At 44.5% G+C, this 24,107-nt stretch overlaps 1 protein-coding gene across 2 annotated transcripts in view; it reads left to right on the forward strand.

Annotated features, from left to right (window-relative positions):
* FBLN1 (fibulin 1) overlaps positions 1–24,107 on the forward strand; it is a 64,058-nt gene that overhangs the window by 25,126 nt on the left and 14,825 nt on the right. For both annotated transcript variants that reach the window (XM_083181290.1, XM_083181292.1), the window contains exons 3-14: positions 359–497; positions 4,663–4,816; positions 4,972–5,034; positions 6,601–6,702; positions 7,844–7,981; positions 9,445–9,582; positions 10,953–11,096; positions 11,410–11,538; positions 11,696–11,821; positions 14,730–14,849; positions 17,051–17,182; positions 20,377–20,500. In XM_083181290.1, coding sequence (XP_083037416.1) covers positions 359–497; positions 4,663–4,816; positions 4,972–5,034; positions 6,601–6,702; positions 7,844–7,981; positions 9,445–9,582; positions 10,953–11,096; positions 11,410–11,538; positions 11,696–11,821; positions 14,730–14,849; positions 17,051–17,182; positions 20,377–20,500 — 1,509 coding nt within the window. The remainder of the gene's footprint in view (positions 1–358; positions 498–4,662; positions 4,817–4,971; positions 5,035–6,600; positions 6,703–7,843; positions 7,982–9,444; positions 9,583–10,952; positions 11,097–11,409; positions 11,539–11,695; positions 11,822–14,729; positions 14,850–17,050; positions 17,183–20,376; positions 20,501–24,107) is intronic.

A 24,107-nucleotide genomic window follows, 5' to 3' on the forward strand; every position in this document is an offset into this window, starting at 1 on the left:
ATATTTTCTGACACAGACTTCTTAACAACAGAACATAGAAGCAGCCAGTGTCTTTGGTTGATATGTATAGTGGTTAAATGGATTATTACTACAGTACAAGCTATCTCTTAACGATGTGTTATTGTGCATGACTTATCTATCTACATAACATCACATGTCTGAGCAGACAGTTTATACTTCAGGTGTATGATTTGTTTACATGCCTCTATAAAAGTATCTGCATGTGCACAAGTTGATAACTGTGTTATCGGATCACCACACTGCATCTGTAGCCAATTTAACCATGTGAGAGGATGGCAGATGAAAACTAATTTGCCTAAACTGTCTATCAAATACTGACTTCAATGTGTTGTCTTAGAATAACCCAAGAGCAATGCTGCATAAACCAGCTGGAGGAACTACACTGTACCGCGGGCATCACCATTGCAAACGAGAAAGACGCTTGTGACATCAGCGACCAGGAGAATAAGTCCAGCTGTGAAGCCAGGTTTGTGACGGTGAGTTGAGTTGTACTAGGATTAATACAAACATACATTTGTTTCATGGGATGACAGCTAATAAAACAGTAACAATAAAACACTCTAACGAACTGCTCCTTGGTGGATAGTCTCAGCTACTTGCTACTTATGCTTTACTGTGGCAGACAGCCTTGCACCCCAAACCTTTGAGCATTTTGTCTATTTCTGTGGTGATAGGGATATAAATAAATATGCACCCCCTCCTTCTCCCACCTACAGTTCACCAATTTGATGCTGAATGGTCTAAATCTCTAATCTCTAGTCCTCTGAAAGGGCTGTCTCTATTTGGCTGCAGGATGGTGTGGCCCTGTGAATGGTCTAACGCTCTCATTGGTTACAAGATGGTCTGGCCCTGTGAATGGTCTAATGCTCTCATTGGCTACAGAATGGTCTGCCTGGTGAATGGGGTAACGCTCTGATTGGCTACAGGATGGTCTGACCCAATGACTTCTACCCCTTTATAATATACTGTTTGGCTAGAGTTTAAGCAGTGCTTAGTTAATGTGCATACACGCCCTGTTGAGGAACCCTGTGTCACCTCCAGAAACTTAAAAAGACTTGTCCATGTTATTTATAAGCTACTGTAGAATAGCTGCCGGCTATCAGCTCCTGTCATCTGCGTAGCAAGAAATATTGTCTCTTGTTTCTTATTAATAAAGGTACAAGGTAATCCTCCTGTAGACTATTACCCGTGGCTATCACATGTACAGCTGCAGACTGTAACTAAATTAAACACATGTTCTACATGAAAAAATGCAATAGATCACGGGTGACATTTAATAGGATGCGATTTTTTAGTCATTTTTAAATTCGCCCATTATCGCAACTTTTTAAAATAGCAATATTTGCAGCGAATTCACATATATAATGAGGTGCGTATTCCGGGTAAAAAAGTGCGATATGGTGCGATAATGTGCGATTTTTAGTCATTAAAATGTGCGATTTTTAGTCATGAAAATGTGCGAATTTGAGGAAAAATGCGAATTTGTGTTAAAAAAAAAAATGGCGTGAGGTCCCCCCTCCTGAGCAGAACCAGCCTCAGGCTCATTGAGCCTGACCCGGTTCCAAAAATACGGGGAACCCCCATATTTTGAAAACAGGTCCGGCTCAATGAGCCCGGCTCTGGTTATGCTCAGGAGGAGGGACCTCACGCCATTTAAAAAAAAAAATAATTAACATTTACACATTTTTTAAGACAGGACCATGCAAATTCGCCTGCCAGAACCTGGTCTGCATGTGTGGCGAATTTTAGTAACATTTTCCCGTTTTCGCATCTCATTAAATATGCGATTTGTATACTTTATAATGGGAAAACGTCTGGATGCGAGTTCCAGCACGACTAAAAATCGCACTTTCTGAATGTGCAATTTCGCAGCAAAATCAGTGATTTTTGCAGTTTTTCGCATCTCATTAAATATGCAAATATAACATTTTGGCCGTTTGTTTGGCGGGGAAAAAAAATCGCAAAAATCACATTTTTGCATCTCATTAAGTGTCACCCCACAATCCTATATGTGATGGGGGGAGTGCTGCATTGCTCTATACAGTTTATTAGTCAGTGGCTGAAAACTGGGTGTAGTATAAATACAGTACGGGCATATTAATATCTTATTGGTTATGCTGGAAATGATGTGTGTGCGCCAGCAGATGGCTCTAACTATGAACATCCCAGTTACATACACAGTGGTGGTGGTTTGCGGTAGATAGTAAGTACAGCTGTACTCACTGTTACATGTACCCTAGTGATGAAGCAGATCTTTACCAAATGCACCAAGGTAGTCCGCCCATCACACTTCAGTTTTACCACATTTATACTTTAAGTTACTCATGAGACTGAGGGGACATCAGCCCGGGATTTAGGACTCGGCTCCAAGCCAGGTACGACCCGGCTTTAGACCCTTTTACACCGGCTTCCCTACCTGGCATAATGAGGGGGCCTGAGATGGGGATATGAGAGCATCTCTCAGTGTCAGCTTTTCCATTGCAGCGAACGGGTCCCAGGTTGCTTCGACCCGAGTTAACCGTTTACACTGCACAGCGATCCGGGTTGAAGTCGTGGTAAACCCCGAGCTCTTGTCGGGTGGATGACCAGGCTAGACCTTTTTACACCACCTGCCGACCTAGGATTTTGAGCTCTCCCATGCAAAGACCCAGGTCTGCAGGGCTGGTGTAAAGGGGTATTAGTATTTCCTATCGTGAGACATCCATCCACAAGGGACAAATAGTGTTACTAGTTAAAAGCCTGTCAAAAGTCCACACCTGCTCCTACCTCCAATCTCTGTCTTCACAGCTCCCTCTCTCCATATACAGGAAGTTTGCAACAGATCATTTTGCTTTCACTTTCTGTTAAGGAGTCATTTGGACCATCGAGTAGCCCCCAGTGGTCAGTCCTGGTACTTCACCTCAGAGATGAGTAGTTAGACTTTTATATACATTATACCTGTAGATAACATTATTTATCCCTGGTGGAGTTACAAAGTAACAGACTGCAGTACATCTTGGCACACCTCCCAGGAATTTCACATGTATCTAATGTTACCAAAACTTTGGTCAGAGGTTCCCAAATGCAGATTCTTTGTGAATCCTGGGCGCAGCAGAGATAGTTAAATCAGACTGACTGAGGTACTAATTAAGTCACCTGTCACCAAGAACAGATAAACAGTGCTAAAACCCTGGACTATTAGTGTGCCATGAGTTTGGGAACCTCTAATTCAGAACTTCCAATTCAGAGTTAGGGAAAATGTAAAAAAAAATAAAAAAAAATAAAAAAAATATTGCACAGCAATTCACCGGATTTACCTCGTACAGAGAGGTATGTAGCCGGGAAGGGGCGTGTCCTAGCTAGATTGTAAATGGCAATGTAAAAATAAAGCTTTCTAGCATTTGTGAGCTACATGCAAAAGAAGCCAGTATTTTCCCTGCATGCAAAAACATAACTGTATTTTCTCCTCTTGCATTCGTTGCAGCCACTGGCGTAACTACCGTCCCGCAGCCCCCGCCGTGGCGGGGAGGCGCTGAGGGTATGTGGGCGCCGGGGGGCTGCGGGACGACAGTCACTGTCTGCCTGCCTGCCTGTCTGTGTGTGTGGGTCCCAGCTCTCCCGGCTATTGCCGCAGCGCTGCTCTCTCACTGATACAAAAAGTGACACTTGGAAAATGGCTGCCCCCATACCGCAGACAGTTTTTCGTCTGCTGTATGGGGGCAGCCATTTTCCAAGTGTCACTTTCGTTAGCAGCAGTAGCCGGGAGAGCCGGGACCCGGCGCGGACGGATGCGGCCCAAGGTAAAACACACACGCACACAAACACACACATACACACACACACGCTCTCTCCCCTTAATCCCCTTCCCTCCCTCTCCCCCCCCCCCCCCCCCCCGCGCGCCACGGCTCCACGCTGCTTGTTTTGTTTTGTTTTTTTGGGGGGGGGCGCCCCCCTGCATTTTCGGCAGGGGGGCGCACAATTATTAGTTACGCCACTGGTTGCAGCCAGGTTTGTTACAGGATAATTGTGTGCATACAAAATTCTAACCTATGTACGAATGGTGTATTCGTCCATATACAATAATTTGCCTATAAGGAAATATTCAGAAAAAAAGGGTCATATTAAATCTAGAAGTAAATAACTTACAAACACTGATACTGCGTATACAGTAACTGTATCCAAAACGTTGAACAATCTCTCCATCACTATATATATATATATATATATATATATATATATATATATATATATATATAATCTAGTGCCTGTGAGTTTCCGAAACACTGCCATCTGCTGGCAGAGAGGGAAACTACATCTCTTTTTCACACATGCGCAAACAAAGACGTTAGCAGACTAGCTTTCCAAGCTTTTGTTTTGAGCAGGCTTATTAGTACAGTATATTTTCGCTTCAGCTGTAACACTGCCATCTAGTGGACACATGAAGCCAGTTATAGGTGACATTCAGTAACATTCTGCACAAACCTATACTGTATAACTGCATGTCAGAAGCAACACTGCCATCTAGTGTACATATGAAAGAAGGCATGCTTTGAAGCACAGTTGGGTATGTTCACAGAAGGACCATATAAAATATATTGTTTTAGAAATCCATCATGTTTCGGAGACTTAGTGATTTCATGTTCACATCATTTCTTTTCACAGCGGTGCTGCAACTGCTGCCTGCTGGGAAGGATGGCGCAGGCACAGGGTCAGAACTGCGAGCAGATCATGTTCCTGGGTTACCAGTGCAGTCTTGTCTTCAGAGCTTGCTGTGTGAAAGGACAGGAGGGGCCGGATAGCCCCAACCATGATGAAGGTACAATAGAAACAGAAAATACTTTGCAGTACTTGGGCAAATATGATTCGAAACAAAACCAGTACGACAGAACCAGTCCAAGAATCATACTGGTACTCGCTTTGCCTTTGCAGGTGACAGCCGAAGAATCATTTATTTTTTTAATTTCCCCCCAGCCAGCAACACTTTGATCCCCCGCTCTGGTGTTGAAGACCCCTACCTGAACGACCGCTGCAGAGGTGAGAGAGGAAGGGATGGGGAGATTGTACCAGCCTGGGGGGTGTTACATAGGAATTGTCCTGTGTGTGTCCTAATTACATGACATTCTGGGGGGGAATTTACTAAGGTGGGAATTCTGTTTCACATGTGATGTTGCTATGGGTAACCAATCAGATACTAGCTATTATCTTCTAGAAGGTGCTAAATAAATGAGAAGTAGATTCTGCTTGGTTACCAATAGCAACACCACATGTGAAATAGAATACGCATCTTAGTAAATTTTCCCTCTGCCTTTCTCCTACTGACCTCATGCTGTGTAGTGATATTATTATACTCAATATTTTTATACACATGTTCTAATGTCATCGTTTACAATCAATGAGTTCTGATGTCATCACTTGCAATCAATTTGTTCTGATGTCATCAGCTACAATGAAAAACTTCTTATGTTATCACTTTCAATCAATGAGTTCTGATGTCATCACTTTCAATCAATGAGTTCTGATGTCATCACTTTCAATCAATTAGTTCAGATGCCATTACTTACAATCTAGAAAACATAACAATCAAAATGTAAAATATTATTGATGTACGACAAATAGATTTTTAAACATAGCTGCATTAATTGAGGAATTGCTCGTTTTAGTGACTTTTTTTTGTTATAAAATCGTTCTTCGGGTACAGTAGAACTGAACCTCCCAGTTACAGCCTTAAATCGTTCAAGTACTTGTCAGAAATCTGTCTCCAGGTCTCAATTTAAAGCAGGCATGTCCAACCTGCGGCCCTCCAGATGTGCTAAAACTACACATCCCAGCATGCATTGCCATCATTCTAGCATTCCCTAATAGGCAAATTGTAGCAAGGCATGCTGGGATGTGTAGTTTTAGCACATCTGGAGGGCCACAGGTTGGACATGCCTGATTTAAAGTGACACCCAAACATTTTTCAAAGCAGGGCAGTTGGTTTTGGTACTTTAGAAAGAGGTGTGCTGTTATTCAGGCCGTGAGTGTGCATGTTACATCTGCCCCATCTGCAATGCAGTATTGTTTTGGTGTACATTCATTATAGGTGTGCTGTTATTGCACATGTTACATCTGCCCCATCTGCAGCACAGTTTTATGTGTACATTCAGTATAGGTGTGCTGTTATTCAGGCTGTGAGTGCACATGTTATATTTGCCCCATCTGCAGCGCCGTATTGTTTTGTTGTACATTTGGTATAGGTGTGCTGTTAGTCAGGCTGTGATTGCACATTTTACATCTGCCCCATCTGCAGCACAATATTGTTTTGGAGTACATTAGGTATAGGTGTGCTGTTAGTCAGGCTGCGAGTACACCTTACATCTGCCCCCCTGCAGCGCAGCATGGTTTTCCCCAGTTGCTTCAGGCCCTGTGTTCCTCATCCCTTGTTATGGTGACAGGTATATTGCAAAGAATTGACAGGATACTTGACGCCGGTTTATTGTATATGCCAATAACACAGCGATGGATGTGGGGTTTGTAGCATCTTCTATTACCTCTGAAAGTGTGTGATATAGGAACGATGAATGAGACCGGTGACTATGTAGTGAGTTCTCCCGTTCCCAGGTGGCGGCCCCTGTACGCAGCAGTGCAGAGATATCGGCAGCAGCGTCATCTGCTCCTGTTACGCCGGATACAAGCTGCAGCCAGACGGGATCACCTGCGAAGGTAAGAGGTTTATAACCAGGCACATCAGCAACTCCGATGCCAAACACCAGCCGCTTTGTAACCGGGCAATGGGCCTAATTCAGGATGGATTGCTAATGATAGAATTCACAAATCGAGCGATTATCGAACAACTGTGCATGTATACTGTACGCACTGAGCATGCGCCAGGGGAATAAGCAAATTAAAATGCGTGTGGATCGTAAACCAGAAGAAAAAAATGCAAGTGTGCCCGGGGCGGTTTTGGGGAGGGTCTGACACATCAGCGCTGACCTCTTACGGTCGCAGATTAGTGGAAGCAAATTTGGATGGGGCGGTTACTCTCTGTCTGTGCAGCGCCTATCTATTCGCAGTCATCTGCAACGTCTCAGATTTATGCCGAATTAGGCCCAATGTAAAGGGAAGACACAGGAACTGAACAAGACATACATAAAAACATAAATCACAGGTTCTCAAAGTCGGTCCACACAGTGCATGTTTTGCAGGTCTCCTCACAGAATCAGGTGAAAAAATTGGCTCCACCTGTGGCTCTTTTAAAATGTGTCAGCAAGTAATGAGCGCACCTGCCGGTTGACCTGGTAAACGTGAACTGTGTGGGGTCCTGAGGACCGAGTTTGAGAACCACTGACATAAATCATATGAATACGTTTTTTGCTGTCTTAGCTGGGAGCACTCTCACACACCCCTCTTTGCAATGGTCGGGAAGCTCTGTGCTACTGTATTTTCCTAGCATTCTGGATTCCTGATTCTTCCTTCTGCTGCCTCACAAGAGGGAGAGCCAGTGATGTCAGTGTGCTCTGGGTCGAGGCAGAAGGGAGCCTGGGGTACAGTGTCTCCTTCAGAGTCCACTTAATCCGGCTCTGGTAGTACCAATGTTTTTAAAAAATTTTAAAAAAACATTGGTTTTAAACATGAGCTCAAGAACATGGATGGTTCCAATGTGAACTGTTGTTTCTACTAGTGTGATGTACTCTATGTACTTACACTACCAGCAGGGGGTGTGGAGAGTAACCTTCCTATACCATACATACACTTACCTTGTAAGCTATAGGTTATATACATATGTCTGTTTTTGTCACTTGCGTTTTAGTATCTTTCGAGTGCACTTTGATTTTTGTTAATCAGCTTATTTGTCTTTGTCCAGATATAAATGAATGTATCTCGGGAACGCACAACTGTAAGGTGGGACAGATCTGCATCAATCAGTTGGGATCCTTCCGCTGTCAGAGAGAGATCAACTGCGGTACCGGATACGAACTGACTGATGATAACAGCTGTAAAGGTACGGTGAGTCTGTGCCGTAGGGGGCGAGGAGCACTGCACTATAATAAGTTATAATGCGGTAAATGCTATAATATAGATTAGTGCTGCACCCCAGGAGGCGTGAATCTCAGGAGGCAGCTGGGGTGGGGTAGGTCCCTATAGACCAAGGGTGGCCAAACCGGTCCTTGAGATCTACTGTACCAACAGTCCTCAATTTCCAGACCACCTAGCTGGTGCAGAGCTGTAGTCGTTACTAACTGTCACGTTTCCCAGACCACCTAGCTGGTGCACAAGTGCAAGTAATTACTAACTGTAACATTTCCCAGACCACCTAGCTGGTGCACATGTGCAGTCATTACTTACTGTCACATTTCCCAGACCACCTAGCTGGTGCACAGGTGCAGTCATTACTAACTGTCACATTCCCAGACCACATAGCTGGTTCACAGGTGTAGTCATTACTAACTGTCACATTCCCCAGATCCTCTAGCTGGTGCACTGGTGAAGTCATTACTAACTCACATTCCCACACCACATACCTGTAGCTAGGGCACAGGTGCAGTCATTAATAACTGTCGCATTCCCAGACCACATAGCTAGGGCACAGGTGCAGTCATTACTAACTGTCACATTCCCAGACCACATAGCTAGGGCACAGGTGCAGTCATTACTAACTGTCACATTTTCAAACATGTGCTGCATTCAATCCTAACCAACACATTCTACAGATCCACAGGTGTGTCTGGAATACACGGACTGTTGGTAGATCTCCAGGACAGGTGTGGCCACCACTGCTATAGACTGTAAGCAGGCAAGCAGGGCCTGTGAATTAGCAAACCTGTGCTGCGTCGGAACGCGTATGGGAAACTGTTCTTATGTATCATGGTGCTCTCTAGTTGATAAACACCCAGCTTACACCTGTCTTGAATATATAAATATAACGTTTTAAAGTTTTACCAAAATAAAACTACAATGTTTCTTATGTAGTTTATTAAAAAAAAGAATAATAATAATAACAAAATAATAATAAAATATGTGTCTGTTAAGTCATATCTCAAATAATTATCTTAATACCGTGGTCTGGGTCTGGTTTATCACTTTCTCTCAGCCACACAATTAGAGAGGGCAGGCTCTACTCCTGTTATGTGTAACTATGTAAGTATATGAATAAAGTTGTTTGTGGGGAAAAAAAAGGATACATTTAGTAAAGCTTCTAAAAATGTAAAAGGTGATGTTGCCCATAGCAACCAGAATTTAACTATCATTTCTCTATTGCTTCATAGAAAATGAGTCAGAAACTGAGTGGTTGCTACGGGCAACATCACCTCATCATTTTTAGAAGCTTTAGTAAATTCTAGGCTTCATTCTTATTAAAATTTCTGCCTCCAACAAAATGGCTGCCTACGCTGTGACATGTCATCTGCAGTCGTCACTGAAACTGGGCACATTGCCGGTAATTTTAATATTATTTTATATTTGCAGACATTGATGAGTGCACGTCAGGAACCCACAACTGCCTGCCCACCTTCAACTGCCAGAACACACCCGGATCCTTCCGCTGCCGCCCCAAGCTGCAGTGTAGCACTGGCTTTATACAGGATGCCCTGGGCAACTGCATTGGTAAGATTCAGCCGACTGGTGACCACCCGCCTTCCAATAACAACTAGACAATTGGTTGTAAAACAAATAAACCCAAGATGTACGCAGCCTCAGTTATTTTTACCACAGAAACGCCACAAACCAATTGACAATGTTTTCTGTCATCTTTAATTATATAATGCATCCCTCTTGTGCATATCTACATGTCTCAACCTCTACCATGATAATAAAATGGCTGCCAATGATCGCTTAAGATATTGTGCATCCACAGTGCGTGCCGGTCTTTGTTTAAGTAGGCCTTGTTATCATTGTAATGGACAGTTTATTAGCATTTATTGTTTGGTGGTTTGTGTGGAAAACATGGCTGGAATAGCAGTTAGCTTTCCCCGTAACAGCACTTAGGTCAGGGCTGGGCAACACCGGCCCTCCAGATGTTGATTAACTACACATCCCAGCATGCCTTGCATCAGTTTCAGCATGGCCACATAGCAAAACTAATGCAAAGCATCCTGGGATGTGTAGTTCATTAACATCTGGAGGGCCGGTGTTGCCCAGCCCTGACTTAGGTATTGGGTTCAATTTGCACCACAGCCCCTGTGTGGAGTTTGTACGTTTTCACTGTGTTTCCGTAGGTTTCCTTCAGGTGTTCTGGTTTCCTCCCACATTTACAGAGATGCTTGTTATGGTAGAAGCAGCCATGTTTGTCTTCTTGGACACCACCATGTAGACTACACGCCCCATTATTACCCCCTCTCAAAGAGGGGGTAAGAATTACTTGATTATTTGATTGATTATATTGTTTTAACATATAACTTTATGAAGTTTTGCTTAGTCTTAGTTTGTGATTATGGTATATTTTTTGCTAAGAATTATATAAATTTACAGGGAAAAAACTGTAACAATGAGTACGTCTATTTCCTTTGACACATTCTAAAATATTTACTGTAATGAGGCCTACATGCGTAGCGAGATCAGGCCATTTCACTATCGCCCGGCGATTATACAATTTTACCAGCACGCCGTTTATTAATCGCTGGGGGATAGTCGATAGTCACCTGAGAGCAAGGTGGGCAGGTGGGAGCGAGGCAGCCAGGGTTGGGCAGAGCGGCTGTGTGGTATGCGCAGCGTGACCTCTGGCCATGCCACAATGCGCAGGACGCAAATCCGGGGACGGGAGAAGCCAGGCAGCATCTGAGTGGGTGCTCAGACGCTGCCCGGCATTAGACTGTGCATGCGCAGTCTAATCCCCAAATCCTGAGGTTTGGAAACTCCAATTCCGGGATTGAAATCCAGGTAATTTTGTGTCCAGATCCCGATCCAGGCCACCCTAGCGACACATCTTCCTGTGTGTGTAGGCCCCAGAAGACTCTGATCTCTTTCTTCTGTCTCAGATATCAACGAATGTCTCAGCATCAACGCACCCTGTCCTCAGGGCCAGACCTGTATTAACACGGAAGGGTCCTACACATGCCAACGCCACGTTGTGAATTGTGGCCGGGGCTACCACCTCAGCGCCGACGGTACAAAATGTGAAGGTGGGTATCGTGACAATGCCGATAAAGATGGATTTCTTTACATAATTGGGCGTAGCTGTGCCAAAAGGGGTTTTATAGACACCGCTCCCTTCTGGGATGTAAACATAAGTAATATAAAATCTGGGGAGATTTATCAAATCTTGGAGAGAAAAAAAAAGTGTAGAGAGATAAAGTACTAGCCAATCAACTGTTATATTGCAGGTTGTGGTAGAAAAACGGTAATATCTGATTGGATGGTACTTTATCGCTCTCCAAGTCTTGATACATCTCCCCCTCTATCCTGTGAAGTACGAATCTCTCTTTAACTCTCTAGATATAAACGAGTGTTCCAGCATCCAGAACCCCTGCGGAGAGGGTCACATGTGCCTGAATGTAGCCGGTTCATATCGGTGTGAGTGCCGGGCAGGCTACCACTTCGAGCCCCTGAGCAGATCATGTGTTGGTGAGTATGAGCCACTTCCTGTCTCTATCAGCCACTTCCTGTCTGTATGAGCCACTTCCTGTCTGTATGAGCCACTTCCTGCCTGCCAATCATAGACTATCTGTGTAACGTTCTAGATCACCTTCCCATCTCTGTCCATAAATCCTTCTTATTTCAGACATTAATGAGTGCCGGGGATACTCTGGACGTGTCTGCGCCCACAAGTGTGAAAACACAGCCGGTTCCTTCTTCTGCAGCTGTACTACCGGTTTCAAGCTAGACTCGGATGGCAGGACCTGCGATGGTAAAATGTCCACTTCCTCTGAGAAAATATATATATCTTATATAATAGCCCAGAACTGTCAATCTGTGAGTGTGTGTATAACGCTGGGCGGAGTCATACACACACTCGCAGAGTGACCCAGGGCAGAGAGAACGGACCATAACAGCAGGGAGAGCAGGGACATACTACACTAGAGAACCACACTATTACACCCACTGTAATGTGGGTGTGTATTAAAGGATACCTGTCACCCCCTTTTACTACCCCCAACTAACCCCTAGGCTATGTAGTATAGGTCTATGTAAGCTGTGCTGTGTTTTTTTTTTTTTTTTTTAAGCGCTATTTTACTCACCAGAACGGCTTGAAATCCTTCCAGCGTCCCCTGTATCCAAGGGGAGCTGAGTCCGTTGCTAGGGATCGAGTCAAATTCTGCAAAAACGTCCTTCCCCCTGTGTGCTAAGCATCACGGCCCTGTGATGCTTTCTCAGCCCCCTTCCTCCTTCTCCCCCTCCCCTTTGCTGAGATCTCGCAGCTGCGCTCAAGTTTCCCTGAAGGGGGCTGAGAAATCAGCATATGGGAGTGTCCGTTAGCCCACATTGGGACGGACATCTCCAGATTATGCTAATGAAGGCAACAGCGCGAATGGATGATACACGGTAATGAAAAGTTTTTTTTTAGTTTGAAAAGCGGATTCTGCGTTGCTGTACTCTGTACTAGTAGACATGGGGGTTAGTTTGGGGTCCTTGATGGGGGTGACAGGAACCCTTTAAAGCAAGCTTTCAGGGTGTAATGCCCGACGCCAGGACACAAAACCTAAGGCTGTAGGTTTTGTGTCCTGACAAAGGGGGCTATACCACGAAAGCTTGCTTTAATACACACCTTTATCTTTTGCAAAAAAATGTCTCTGGAGTGCCGCTATTTGTGGATCTCTGCATTACTTGTTCTTTGGGCACTGGGGCTGGCTGATTAATTCTGTGTGTGCCGGCAGGCTTGGTTAGCTATATATACTGTATATATTAGTCACTGGCCAGCTTTCCCGGTATTGGCCATACAGATAAATGGCACAGACAAACTTTTATACCTTATAGTCCCCCTACCGCTCCCAAACTGACAGCCAAGTGACACACCCACTTTGCTTTCACAAGGGAGATCTTTACAGGTGCTCTTATTGATCACTGACATGCTTTCAGCTACACCAGGCTGCAGGGTAGAAGTGCAATGCAGTTAGGATACACATTGAACATGATTTACATGGCTTTATAGGCTAAATACCACTGGTTCTAATGTAGTACACTGCTCCAAATGACACAATATACATTAATATACTATTTAAAAAATTATTTTTTTAATGGGCATAATTCTTCCCTGTCACCCTCTGCCGTGCTCTGCCTCTCCCTGTCACCCTCTGCCTCGCTCTGCCTCTCTCTGTCACCCTCTGCCTCGCTCTGCCTATCCCTGTCACCCTTTACCTCACTCTGCCACCCTTTACCTCACTCTGCCTCTCCCTGTCACCCTTTACCTCACTCTGCCTGTCCCTATAACCCTCTGCCTCTCCCTGTCACCCTCTGCTTCGCTCAGGAACCCTTTAAAGCAAGCTTTCAGGGTGTAATGCCCGACGCCAGGACACAAAACCTAAGGCTGTAGGTTTTGTGTCCTGACAAAGGGGGCTATACCACGAAAGCTTGCTTTAATACACACCTTTATCTTTTGCAAAAAAATGTCTCTGGAGTGCCGCTATTTGTGGATCTCTGCATTACTTGTTCTTTGGGCACTGGGGCTGGCTGATTAATTCTGTGTGTGCCGGCAGGCTTGGTTAGCTATATATACTGTATATATTAGTCACTGGCCAGCTTTCCCGGTATTGGCCATACAGATAAATGGCACAGACAAACTTTTATACCTTATAGTCCCCCTACCGCTCCCAAACTGACAGCCAAGTGACACACCCACTTTGCTTTCACAAGGGAGATCTTTACAGGTGCTCTGATTGATCACTGACATGCTTTCAGCTACACCAGGCTGCAGGGTAGAAGTGCAATGCAGTTAGGATACACATTGAACATGATTTACATGGCTTTATAGGCTAAATACCACTGGTTCTAATGTAGTACACTGCTCCAAATGACACAATATACATTAATATACTATTTAAAAAATTATTTTTTTAATGGGCATAATTCTTCCCTGTCACCCTCTGCCGTGCTCTGCCTCTCCCTGTCACCCTCTGCCTCGCTCTGCCTCTCTCTGTCACCCTCTGCCTCGCTCTGCCTATCCCTGTCACCCTTTACCTCACTCTGCCACCCTTTACCTCACTCTGCCTCTCCCTGTCACCCTTTACCTCACTCTGCCTGTCCCTATAACCCTCTGCCTCTCCCTGTCACCCTCTGCTTCGCTCAGCTTCTCCTTGTCACCCTCTGCCATGCTCTGACTCTCCCTCTAACCCTCTGGCATTCTCTGCTTCTGCCTGTCACCCTCTGCCTCGCTCTGCCTCTCCCTGTCACCCTCTGCCTCTCCCTGTCACCCTCTGCCTCTCCCTGTCACACTCTGCCTCTACCTATCACACTCTGCCTCCCTCTGCCTCTCCCTGTCACACTCTGCCTCTCCCTGTCACACTCTGCCTCCCTCTGCCTCTTCCTGTCACTCTCTGCCTTTCCCCATTACCCACTGCCAGGTTACATATTGTGAACTTGAGTTGTGGTGGAGGACGGGGCCCAAGTTATATTTTTGCACCTGGGCCCACAACCCACAAGTTCTGCCACTGTTTGATGTGCTGGCGATGTTATTAAGGAGTGTAATGTGTAAATACTCCCAGCACCACAAATGCACTATACACCATTGGTGCCTGGTGTGTATGATCTTTGCATTGTGTAATGTGATGAAATGCTAATGAAACACCTGAGGATAACCCAACCACAATGGTTATGTTTAGATGTGGACGAATGCGACAGCAACCCCTGCAGCCAGGAATGCGCCAACGTCTACGGCTCGTACCAGTGTTACTGTCGCCGTGGCTACCAGCTGAGTGACGTGGATGGCATCACGTGTGAAGGTGAGATACGGTGCTGTACAGTGACGTGTATCTGGGTCTGGCGACTGCAGTTCAGTTAGCGCTCCCCCCCCCCACACCACCACCACCTCACAGCACTAATAACCTGCGACATCACATATCATTCAGTGTGTACCCAGCTTTAAGCATTGAAGAGAGATAAAGTACAGTATCAACCAACTAGCTTCTCATTTTTCAAGCACAGCCTGTAACATGGAAGTTAGGAACCCATTGGCTGGTACTTTATCTCTCTTCACTTTCTCATTCTCAAAGGCAGGGGTGGCCAAACCAGTCCTCAAGATTTACCAACAGCCCATGTTTTCCAGGCCACCTGTGGATCTGTAGAATGTGTCGGTTAGGAATGAATGCAGCACATGTTTGAAAATGTGACAGTTAGTAATGACTGCACCTGTGCACCAGCTAGGTGGTCTGGGAAATGTGACAGTTAGTAATGACTGCACCTGTGCACCAGCTAGGTGGTCTGGGAAATGTGACAGTTAGTAATGACTGCACCTGTGCACCAGCTAGGTGGTCTGGGAAATGTGACTGTTAGCAATGACTGCACCTGTGCACCAGCTAGGTGATCTGGAGAAATGTGGCAGTTAGAAATGACTGCACCTGTGCACCAGCTAAGTGGTCTGAGAAATGTGATAGTTAGTAATGACTGCATCTGTGCACCAGCTAGGTGATCTAGAAAATGTGACAGTTAGTAATGACTGCACCTGTGTACCAGCAAGGTGATCTAGTAAATGTGACAGTTAGTAATGACTACACCTGTGCACCAGCAAGGTGATCTGGGAAATGTGACTGTTAGCAATGACTGCACCTGTGCACTAGCTAGATGGTCTGGTAAATGTGACAGTTAGTAATGACTGCACCTGTGCACTAGTTAGGTGGTCTGGGAAGTGTGACACTTAGTAATAACTACACCTGTACACCAGCTAGGTGGTATGGATAATGTGAAAGTTAGTAATGACTGCACCTGTGCACCAGCTAGGTTGTCTGGGGAATGTGACAGTTAGTAATGACCGCACCTGTGCACCATCTAGGTGGTCTGGGGAATGTGACAGTTAGTAATGACTGCACCTATGCACCAGCAAGGTGGTCTGGGGAATGTGACAGTTAGCAATGACTGCACCTGTGCCCCAGCTAGGTGGCCTGGGGAATGTGACAGTTAGTAATGACTGCACCTATGCACCAGCAAGGTGGTCTGGGGAATGTGACAGTTAGCAATGACTACACCTGTGCACCAGCTAGGTGGTCTGAGAATTGTGACCTGTTGGAAGATCTCGAGGACCAGCCCTGGCATTGTACAACTTCCTCAATGACTGAGCTACTGCGTCCATCCCTGAATCAGGCCCTTTATGCGTACAAATAGTTATTCTTAAAATCATGGGAAAGAGAAGACTGTATACATCTGTATAACATCCAGATACCGATTTGGAATTAGTTCCAGTTATTATAACTTGGATCCCACTGCAGCTTTCTCTGCTGTGATTGCACAGAATACAAGAAGAAGTATTTAAAAAAGGCGGAACACAATGGAACCCTGACAGAACGCTAGCGAAGGCTTAGAACCACTGTGTCGGGTATTATAGTAACATTAGAAACTATGGGGTAGATGTATGAAGCAGTGATAATGGAGAAGTGAGTCAGTGGAGGAGTGGCCCATGGCAACCAATCATCTGCTCTGTATCATTTTATATTATGCAAATTACAAATGTTACTTCAGTGTTGATTGGTTGCCACGGGCCACTTCTCCTCTGGCTCACCTCTCCTCCCTTATCACTGCTTCATACATCTGCCCTTATATGTATCTAATGTCCAACCTGATTGCATCAAAGACAAATGTTTTAAATGCCAGCATAAGAAATAGTATGATAGACTGTTCTTTTATAATGTATACAAACATCTGTTTTCTGATAACGCTGCGTCAGTCAGCCGCTCAGCTGTGTCCTCGTACATCTCTCCTCAATACGACACGCAGCAGGAGATGCCCGGCATGACTGAGCTGACAGCTCCCGTGTAACTGCATCAGCATCTGTCGTCACTGTGTGAATGGGAGGCACAAGCAGACTCTGCTGATTAAAATGATATACGGCATGCTTATATTCTGTATGTAACACCATCAGTATCGGTATGCATCATGGAACATTACTGGGTTTTCTATTATATATTGATTCATTTTCCCTTTGTCTCTGTAGACATAGATGAATGCGCTTTGCCAACTGGCGGACATATTTGTTCTTATCGATGCAACAATGTTCCCGGAAGCTTCCGGTGCACTTGTCCTCTCACCGGATACACCCTGGCTCCTAACGGCCGAAACTGTCAAGGTAGGTGCCAACTGCCTCATCTTATAGAGGATTAATGAAACACACGCATTTAACTATGGCTGAAAAAGGGTTAATTACCCTGTAACCAGCTGCAGCCATTAGCTGCTGTTAGACGATTGGTCCTCAGAATTTAGCGTTGGGTAGTTTGGACCCCCGTGGGTCCCGTTTACTGCTTCCTCTTTCTTTTCTCCAAACCACCCACCAAAATAAGTGTCTGATAAGTAAACTGAGGATGCTGGAGTCCAAAGTAGTGTACTGACGCGTTTCGTAGTGGGGGAAAAAATCACAACTTCATCAGAGTTATTTTACAATGAGCCGCATCAGTTAGTCTATTTTGGAACAAATATCACAGATTGGTAAATGAAAGTCAGGTAAGCTTCAAAAATGGGGTTCCTTTTTTAAAATACATGACCGTGCTGTACAAAGCAAAATTCTTACTAATTAAAAAAGCAGGATTATTTTCCTGTCTATGCCTAGTAATCAATGCTTGTGGGAGCTCTAAATCCTCTTATATTTAGTATTAAAAAAAATATATATATTTTGTTTGATCACATCCAAATATAATTTGCAGCAAAAGTAAAACCTGAAATACTGCTGTCATGCCACTAGGGGGCGATGAGATGCATCAGAGTGTAGTTACTGTATTTACTAAAATAATTTTATTTCACAGTAACCTCCACTTCCTCCATTGTGAACAGTAACAGAATTGCGCTTTTAATATCAGATTGATTGTTTTTATTTTTTTGGATGGAGGTGATCTCCACATTTGAAAAAAACTTTAATACCACTGGTGATACGGTCATTAGGTCTACAGCATGGTCGACACCATTAGGTCGGCATGGGTCTAGGTCGACATGGGTTTAGGTTGACAGGTCATTAGGTCGACACAAGCATTATGTCGACTTGGGCAACGTCGACAGCCAAAAGGTCGACATGGGGTTTTTCACAGTTTTTTGAGCCGACATGTGCCGACAGGAGGTATTTCATGCCCTACCATCCACTACGGTGTGGTGGGAGAATAAATCAGAGATGCGGTGCACTTTAACCTGTGTCCAAGTCGACTGTGTCAACGTTCGGATCAAAAACAGTGAAAACCCCCATGTTGACCTTTTGACTGCCGACCTTGCCCATGTCGACCTAATATTTGTGTCGACCTACTGACCTGACGACCTAGACCCATGTCGACCTAGACCCATGTTGACCTTTCCCCATGCCGACCTAATGGTGTCGACCCAATGCTTGTTGACCTACTTGCTGTAGACCTATTGATCCATACCCATCCCATTGATGGGGGTACACCCATTGTGACTGAATAGAGCCAGTAGATACTGTGCCCGGCTTTTGTAGTGCTGCTGCGGATCAAAAGAATTCCACCAATAAGACATTATGGGACAATTGTAACAGGGTGTTAGAATCAGCAAGTGAAAGATTTTGGGAGAGTTATCCCATTTTTTTAAAGCGGCGATCATTTACATGGCAAAATCAACCTGGTGTCAATGATTGCCGCTTTAAAAAAATGGGACAACTCTCCCAAAATCTCTTGCTTTCTGATTCTAACACCCTATTATTTTCACAGGCCTGCACAGGATGGGATTTCAATCTGTCTGGGCGGCGTATATCTGATCTGCAAATGAACAGCGCAGCGGTCAGACCTGAACCCCCCCCCCTGTGTTGTCACCTCCAGTATAACAGGCCATTTCCATGTAGTAATGACACACACACACACAAGAAAATAAAGTATTGTAGGGTGCACTGGACGTCCTATACAATGATTATAAAATATAACTTTTAATAAGTTCAAAGATAAAAAGGTGAAATATTAAAATATTTTCAACAGATGTGAGAAAAAAAGGAATAAGTGTATTAAAAGAAAAAGGGCCACTGTCTCTATTGAAACCTTTATTTTCAGGGATATGTGTCCCTGTGTGTTATTGTGTATTTATACAGATACAGAGAGCTTTTATTAAACTTTATTTCTCTATATGTATACCGTATTCTTTCTTATTGTGTTATTGTTTTTATGTATCAAATTTCACAAAGTTATTCCTCTGTATCCAAGAGATGTTACTTTTGTAACCTTCTTTAACAGGAAATTAATGTATTCCTTTGTGTGATTGTACACTTTGTATGATTGCACAAATAGTTTTGGGAGATGTTACTTCTATTAGGCACACACTGTGCGATTCCTATGTAGTTAATAGTGACTGATTTAATTTGTCAGTCCTATTTGAGATTTTTACGGTGAAACGATCGTTGGCTCATAGGGCCACTGCCTCTGTGAAAAACTGTGTAATGTGTCAGTAATATATTATAAGAACCTTAGAATTGTGTACGATTGTATTAGCCTAGAGATTACCTAGACGAGGGTCCCCCCTGCTACCTGGCACGAGCACAGAACGAGCAGCGAGAGGTGGAGAGCGGTGTCAGTACCAACTGACAGGCCGGCAGAATTGAAACAGTGTGGCAGGGATTAACTCCGCATTACATAACAGCCGCAATATTAAAAACTGAGGGACGGCGCGGCAATTAAAAGCCACTGATTACAGGGGGACTAGGAAGCGCAGGGAGAACTATTATTTAGGGGTTATATTACCCCTGAAAAGGCACACTTAAAACTACCTGGTAAAATTGAAAAGCACTATATATAAAGTGTAAAAATATCAAATAGGACTGACAAATTAAATCAGTCACTATTAACTACATAGGAATCGCACAGTGTGTGCCTACGGTACATATAGAGAAATAAAGTTTAATAAAAGCTCTCTGTATTTGTATAAATACACAATAACACACAGGGACACATATCCCTGAAAATAAAGGTTTCAATAGAGACAGTGGCCCTTTTTCTTTTAATATACTTATTCCTTTTTTTCTCACATCTGTTAAATATATTTTAATATTTCACCTTTTTATCTTTGAACTCATTAAAAGTTATATTTTATAATCATTGTATAGGACGCCCAGTGCACCCTACAATACTTTCTTTTCTTGTGTGTGTGCGAACTATATTCCAAGTAAAGGGTAGCACCTTTGTATCATAATTAAAGAGTATTAATCCCACATATGTAAAAAAACGGAGTAAGGGCAGTCCAATAGATATCTATTTACTCTGGTGCGGGAATCCTCTCTGCAAGATAACATTTCCATGTAGTAATGATCTGGATTCTCCGGGTAACGCTTTATCTGTTTTGTAGATGTGGATGAATGTGTGACGGGGACACATAACTGCAGCGGCTCCGAGACCTGCTTTAACATCCAGGGAGGGTTCAAATGCCTGGCATTCGAATGCCCAAAGAACTATCGCAAAGCTGGCGAAACGTAAGTGCTGCCAAATCTGTCTCCTGTACATTTATATACATGTTTTATTATTGTCACAGTGATGTCTGTCCTGTGTATGTTTCATTGTAGACATTAACACTGTGGGGGAGATGTATCAAACCTTGGAAAGCGCACAGGTGGAGGCGTTTCCCATGGCAATCTTCTAGCCATCCCTTTATATGTTTTAGAATTACATTCTATATAATGCTCTACATAAACGACAGGGAGGTGTTGATTGGTCGCTACAGGTAACGTGATTTCTTCAGAAGGCTTGATACATCTCCCCCAGTCTCAGATCTCATTACAGTGCACCCAGTTCAACCACTATTATACCCGCTTGTCATCATGGGTGCCGACAGTTCTGCTGGGCCCTGGAAAATTAAGGGGGGTGTGGCCAATGGAAGGGGCATGGTAAAAAAAAACCTTAGCAGAGGCACCGGTGTCCTAAACCGGTGGGCAGGTGGCAGGGTGCTGGTGGGATCGCTCAGGGAGAGAGAGCAGGCTGCCGTTGCAGCTGCCTCTCTCCTCAGCCCAGCACACAGCACTGAGCAGCGTGTGCTGGGCTGTGGAGAGAGGCTGCTATAGCAGCAGTTAGTTCTCTCTCTCCCTGTGCCCGGCTCTCTACAACAGGGGAGGGAGGTAGCATGACCTGCACCCCCCCCCCTCCATCTGACCCGGGCCCGGGTAAAGAGTACCCCCCCCCCTTCTCTTGGTGCCGTTGCTTGTCATGATGTTACATTTAATATTTATGAATATGGAACTGTAGACATATTTATGGAGAGTGTATTATGATCAGTATGGGGACTGTATGGAGGAGTTTAGTGGATTATGGGCCCAATTCAGTTAGCACAGTAATAAAAGTACACAATTGGGCAAAACCATGCTGCACTGCAGGTGGGGCAGATGTAACAGGTGAAGAGAGTTAGATCTGGGTGGGGGGTGTATTCAAACTCAAATCTAAATGACAGTACAATATAAAAATAAAGCAGCCAGTATTTACCCTGCACAAAAACTCACCCAAACTGAACTCTCTCTGCTCCTGTTACATCTGACCCCCCTGCAGTGCAGCATGGTTTCGCCCATTGTGTCCTTTTTTTTTTTTTGCGTTACTAACAAAGCTGAATCAGACCCTTTCATTTTTACATTTTCAGCGACATCATTACAGTAATTATTTATGTTACTATATGAGTGGTGGATCCTTCGCTTTATATTGTCGTTTTAGGGGTACATTTACTACCGCTTCTAAAAATGAATAGAGGGGATGTTACCCCTAGCAACCAATCAGATGCCGTCTATCATTTTACTATAGCGTCCTAGATAACGATAGACAGAATCTGATTGGCTGCTGGGGCCAACATCATCTCTTTTTATTTTTAGAAGTTTTACTTAATCGACCCCTCAGTGTTTTATTTACCCTTTCCTCCTGACTGACTCCTCCTGGTAATGGCGTTGTCCCCTTTACCATCAACTTTGATGTATAAGTTATTTCTATCTGTGACCCAAGCACTTTTTAGGGTGACACTTTAGGGCAGGCATGTCTAACGTTGGCCCTCCAGATGTTTTGAAACTACACATCCCAGCATGCTTTGCAATAGTTTTAGCATTCTCTATTAGCAAAACGGTGGCAAAGCATGCTGGGATGTGTAGTTTCACAACATCTGGAGGGCCAACGTTGGACATACCTGCTTTAGGGTGACACTGACTGGCTTCCAGATGTATCTATGGGGCAGATGTAACAGCGAATGTTAATCTAGTTATTGCTCGTTACAAATGATAAATGGTCAGCTCCTAACTGGCATTTTTCAAACACAGCGCTGGAGGTTGGTAAAACTTGGAGAGCACTTAGGATATCATTTATCATTGCCGTGGGTGGCTATTTAGGTTACTTTACACTTATTTTATAATGATGTGTGTGGTGGCAGTGGATAGTCGTGCCCATGGGATCGCCCAGCGTTTCATGGGCACTCTCTTGAAACCGCTGGGTGTTCCCATGGTAATCGCCTGGTGACGTGGGCGCCGTGGCGGACAGCTGACATCACCGGATGTCAGCTGACCACCCACTTCCTTCTGAACGCGCACGCACACCTAAGGTTACCTCAGAGTAACTTTAGATGTGAGTGTGCCTTCCACATCATTCGATGGTAGGCGACCATCGAATGATGTGGGTGTTCCCCCGCAGCCTGCGGATGGATGTAAATGTTAAACATCGGATCGGAGCCCGTGCATACGAACATGGCGCGAGAGGGGGGGGGGCTATATTGTACATATGGTACTTATGTAATATCTGGGCTCCCGTTTTTCTAATGAGACCGCGTCCCCTCGCTGGGCTCGCTGCGCTCGCCACGCTTCGGGCACGGTGGCTCGCTGCACTCGCCACACTATATAAAATCAACTCCATGCGTAATTGGATAGTAGGGGTATGAAAAAATGGGGTGCATTTAACATGGGAGCCCAGATAATACATAAGTACCGTACATACATACATACAGGAATAAAATACATATATACTGTTGGGGTGTGATATAGCACACATACAGTCGGGATCCCGACTGCCCTTACTCAAACAGCGGGGGAACGAAATGAAGCGCCTTGCGGGCTCCCTGCGCTCACCATGCTGCGGTCACAGTGGCTCGCTGCGCTCACCACGGTGTGAGACCCCCACGAGGGAGAATAGCCGGTGGGCGTCAGGATCCCGAGTGTCAAGGTTGTAAAAGTCGGGATTCTGACGTCGGGTAATGACATCCGGCACCCATACATAGAGCATTCTGCCGCCTGAACTTCATTTAATGTTGGCGGACCTATGTATTAGCCCTCGTCAGCTGGTAATGAAATGCTCATTCCAGCAAATCAGAATCGCTTGTAATATCTGTCAATTTCATATGCCGTGACGCACGCGCACTTTGCTAAAAATGGGGAGATCCACCCACATTTGCAATTGTATACAGCTCAGAATAAGCCCTTTTTATCTAGAAGTGTCCAATCCACAATTATCCGATACACAATGGACACCTATTGCTGGTTCCACCTCAGGGGCATATGTATTAAAGCTTGGAGAGAGAGAGAGAAAATGGAGTCAAACCGGTGACAGAAGCTGATTGGCTAAGCTTTGATAAATCCCCCCCACCCCTTGTGTCAGATGATTTAAATGGTTATTACACTACATCATGGCAAATTATTGCCCCAGACACGAGCATGCTCTTCTGAGTGCAGAGTGCAGGCACCAGGGGTTGCAGAGGCTTCAGAGGCATTGGGTGGAATAGACCTTCCTGACCTTCCAGGCACCTCCTATTGCAGCCCACGAAATGGCTGCCACCACTGTAGTGGGGACAGGTGTTAATGTTTACCTTTTACACATTGAAAAATAATTATATGGAATCAATTAATACCCCTTTCACATCGCACTTTTAAAACGGTAAATTGCCGTTTTTTTCCCTTTTTAAAACGTTTAAGCCTGCACTGTGAATGCACCACAGCCGATTTACCGTTTAAAGTTAACTGGCATTTCGAACCGTGTAAAAAGCAGAGTCCTACACGGTTCCTTGCCGTTTTTTGTGCAATGTGAATGTGTACAATGCTATGCATTCACAGTGCAGGCTTAAACGTTTTA

The sequence above is a fragment of the Crinia signifera genome, chromosome 4 (genome assembly GCF_055691185.1).
Source record: "Crinia signifera chromosome 4, ASM5569118v1, whole genome shotgun sequence".
Lineage (NCBI taxonomy): Eukaryota > Metazoa > Chordata > Amphibia > Anura > Myobatrachidae > Crinia > Crinia signifera.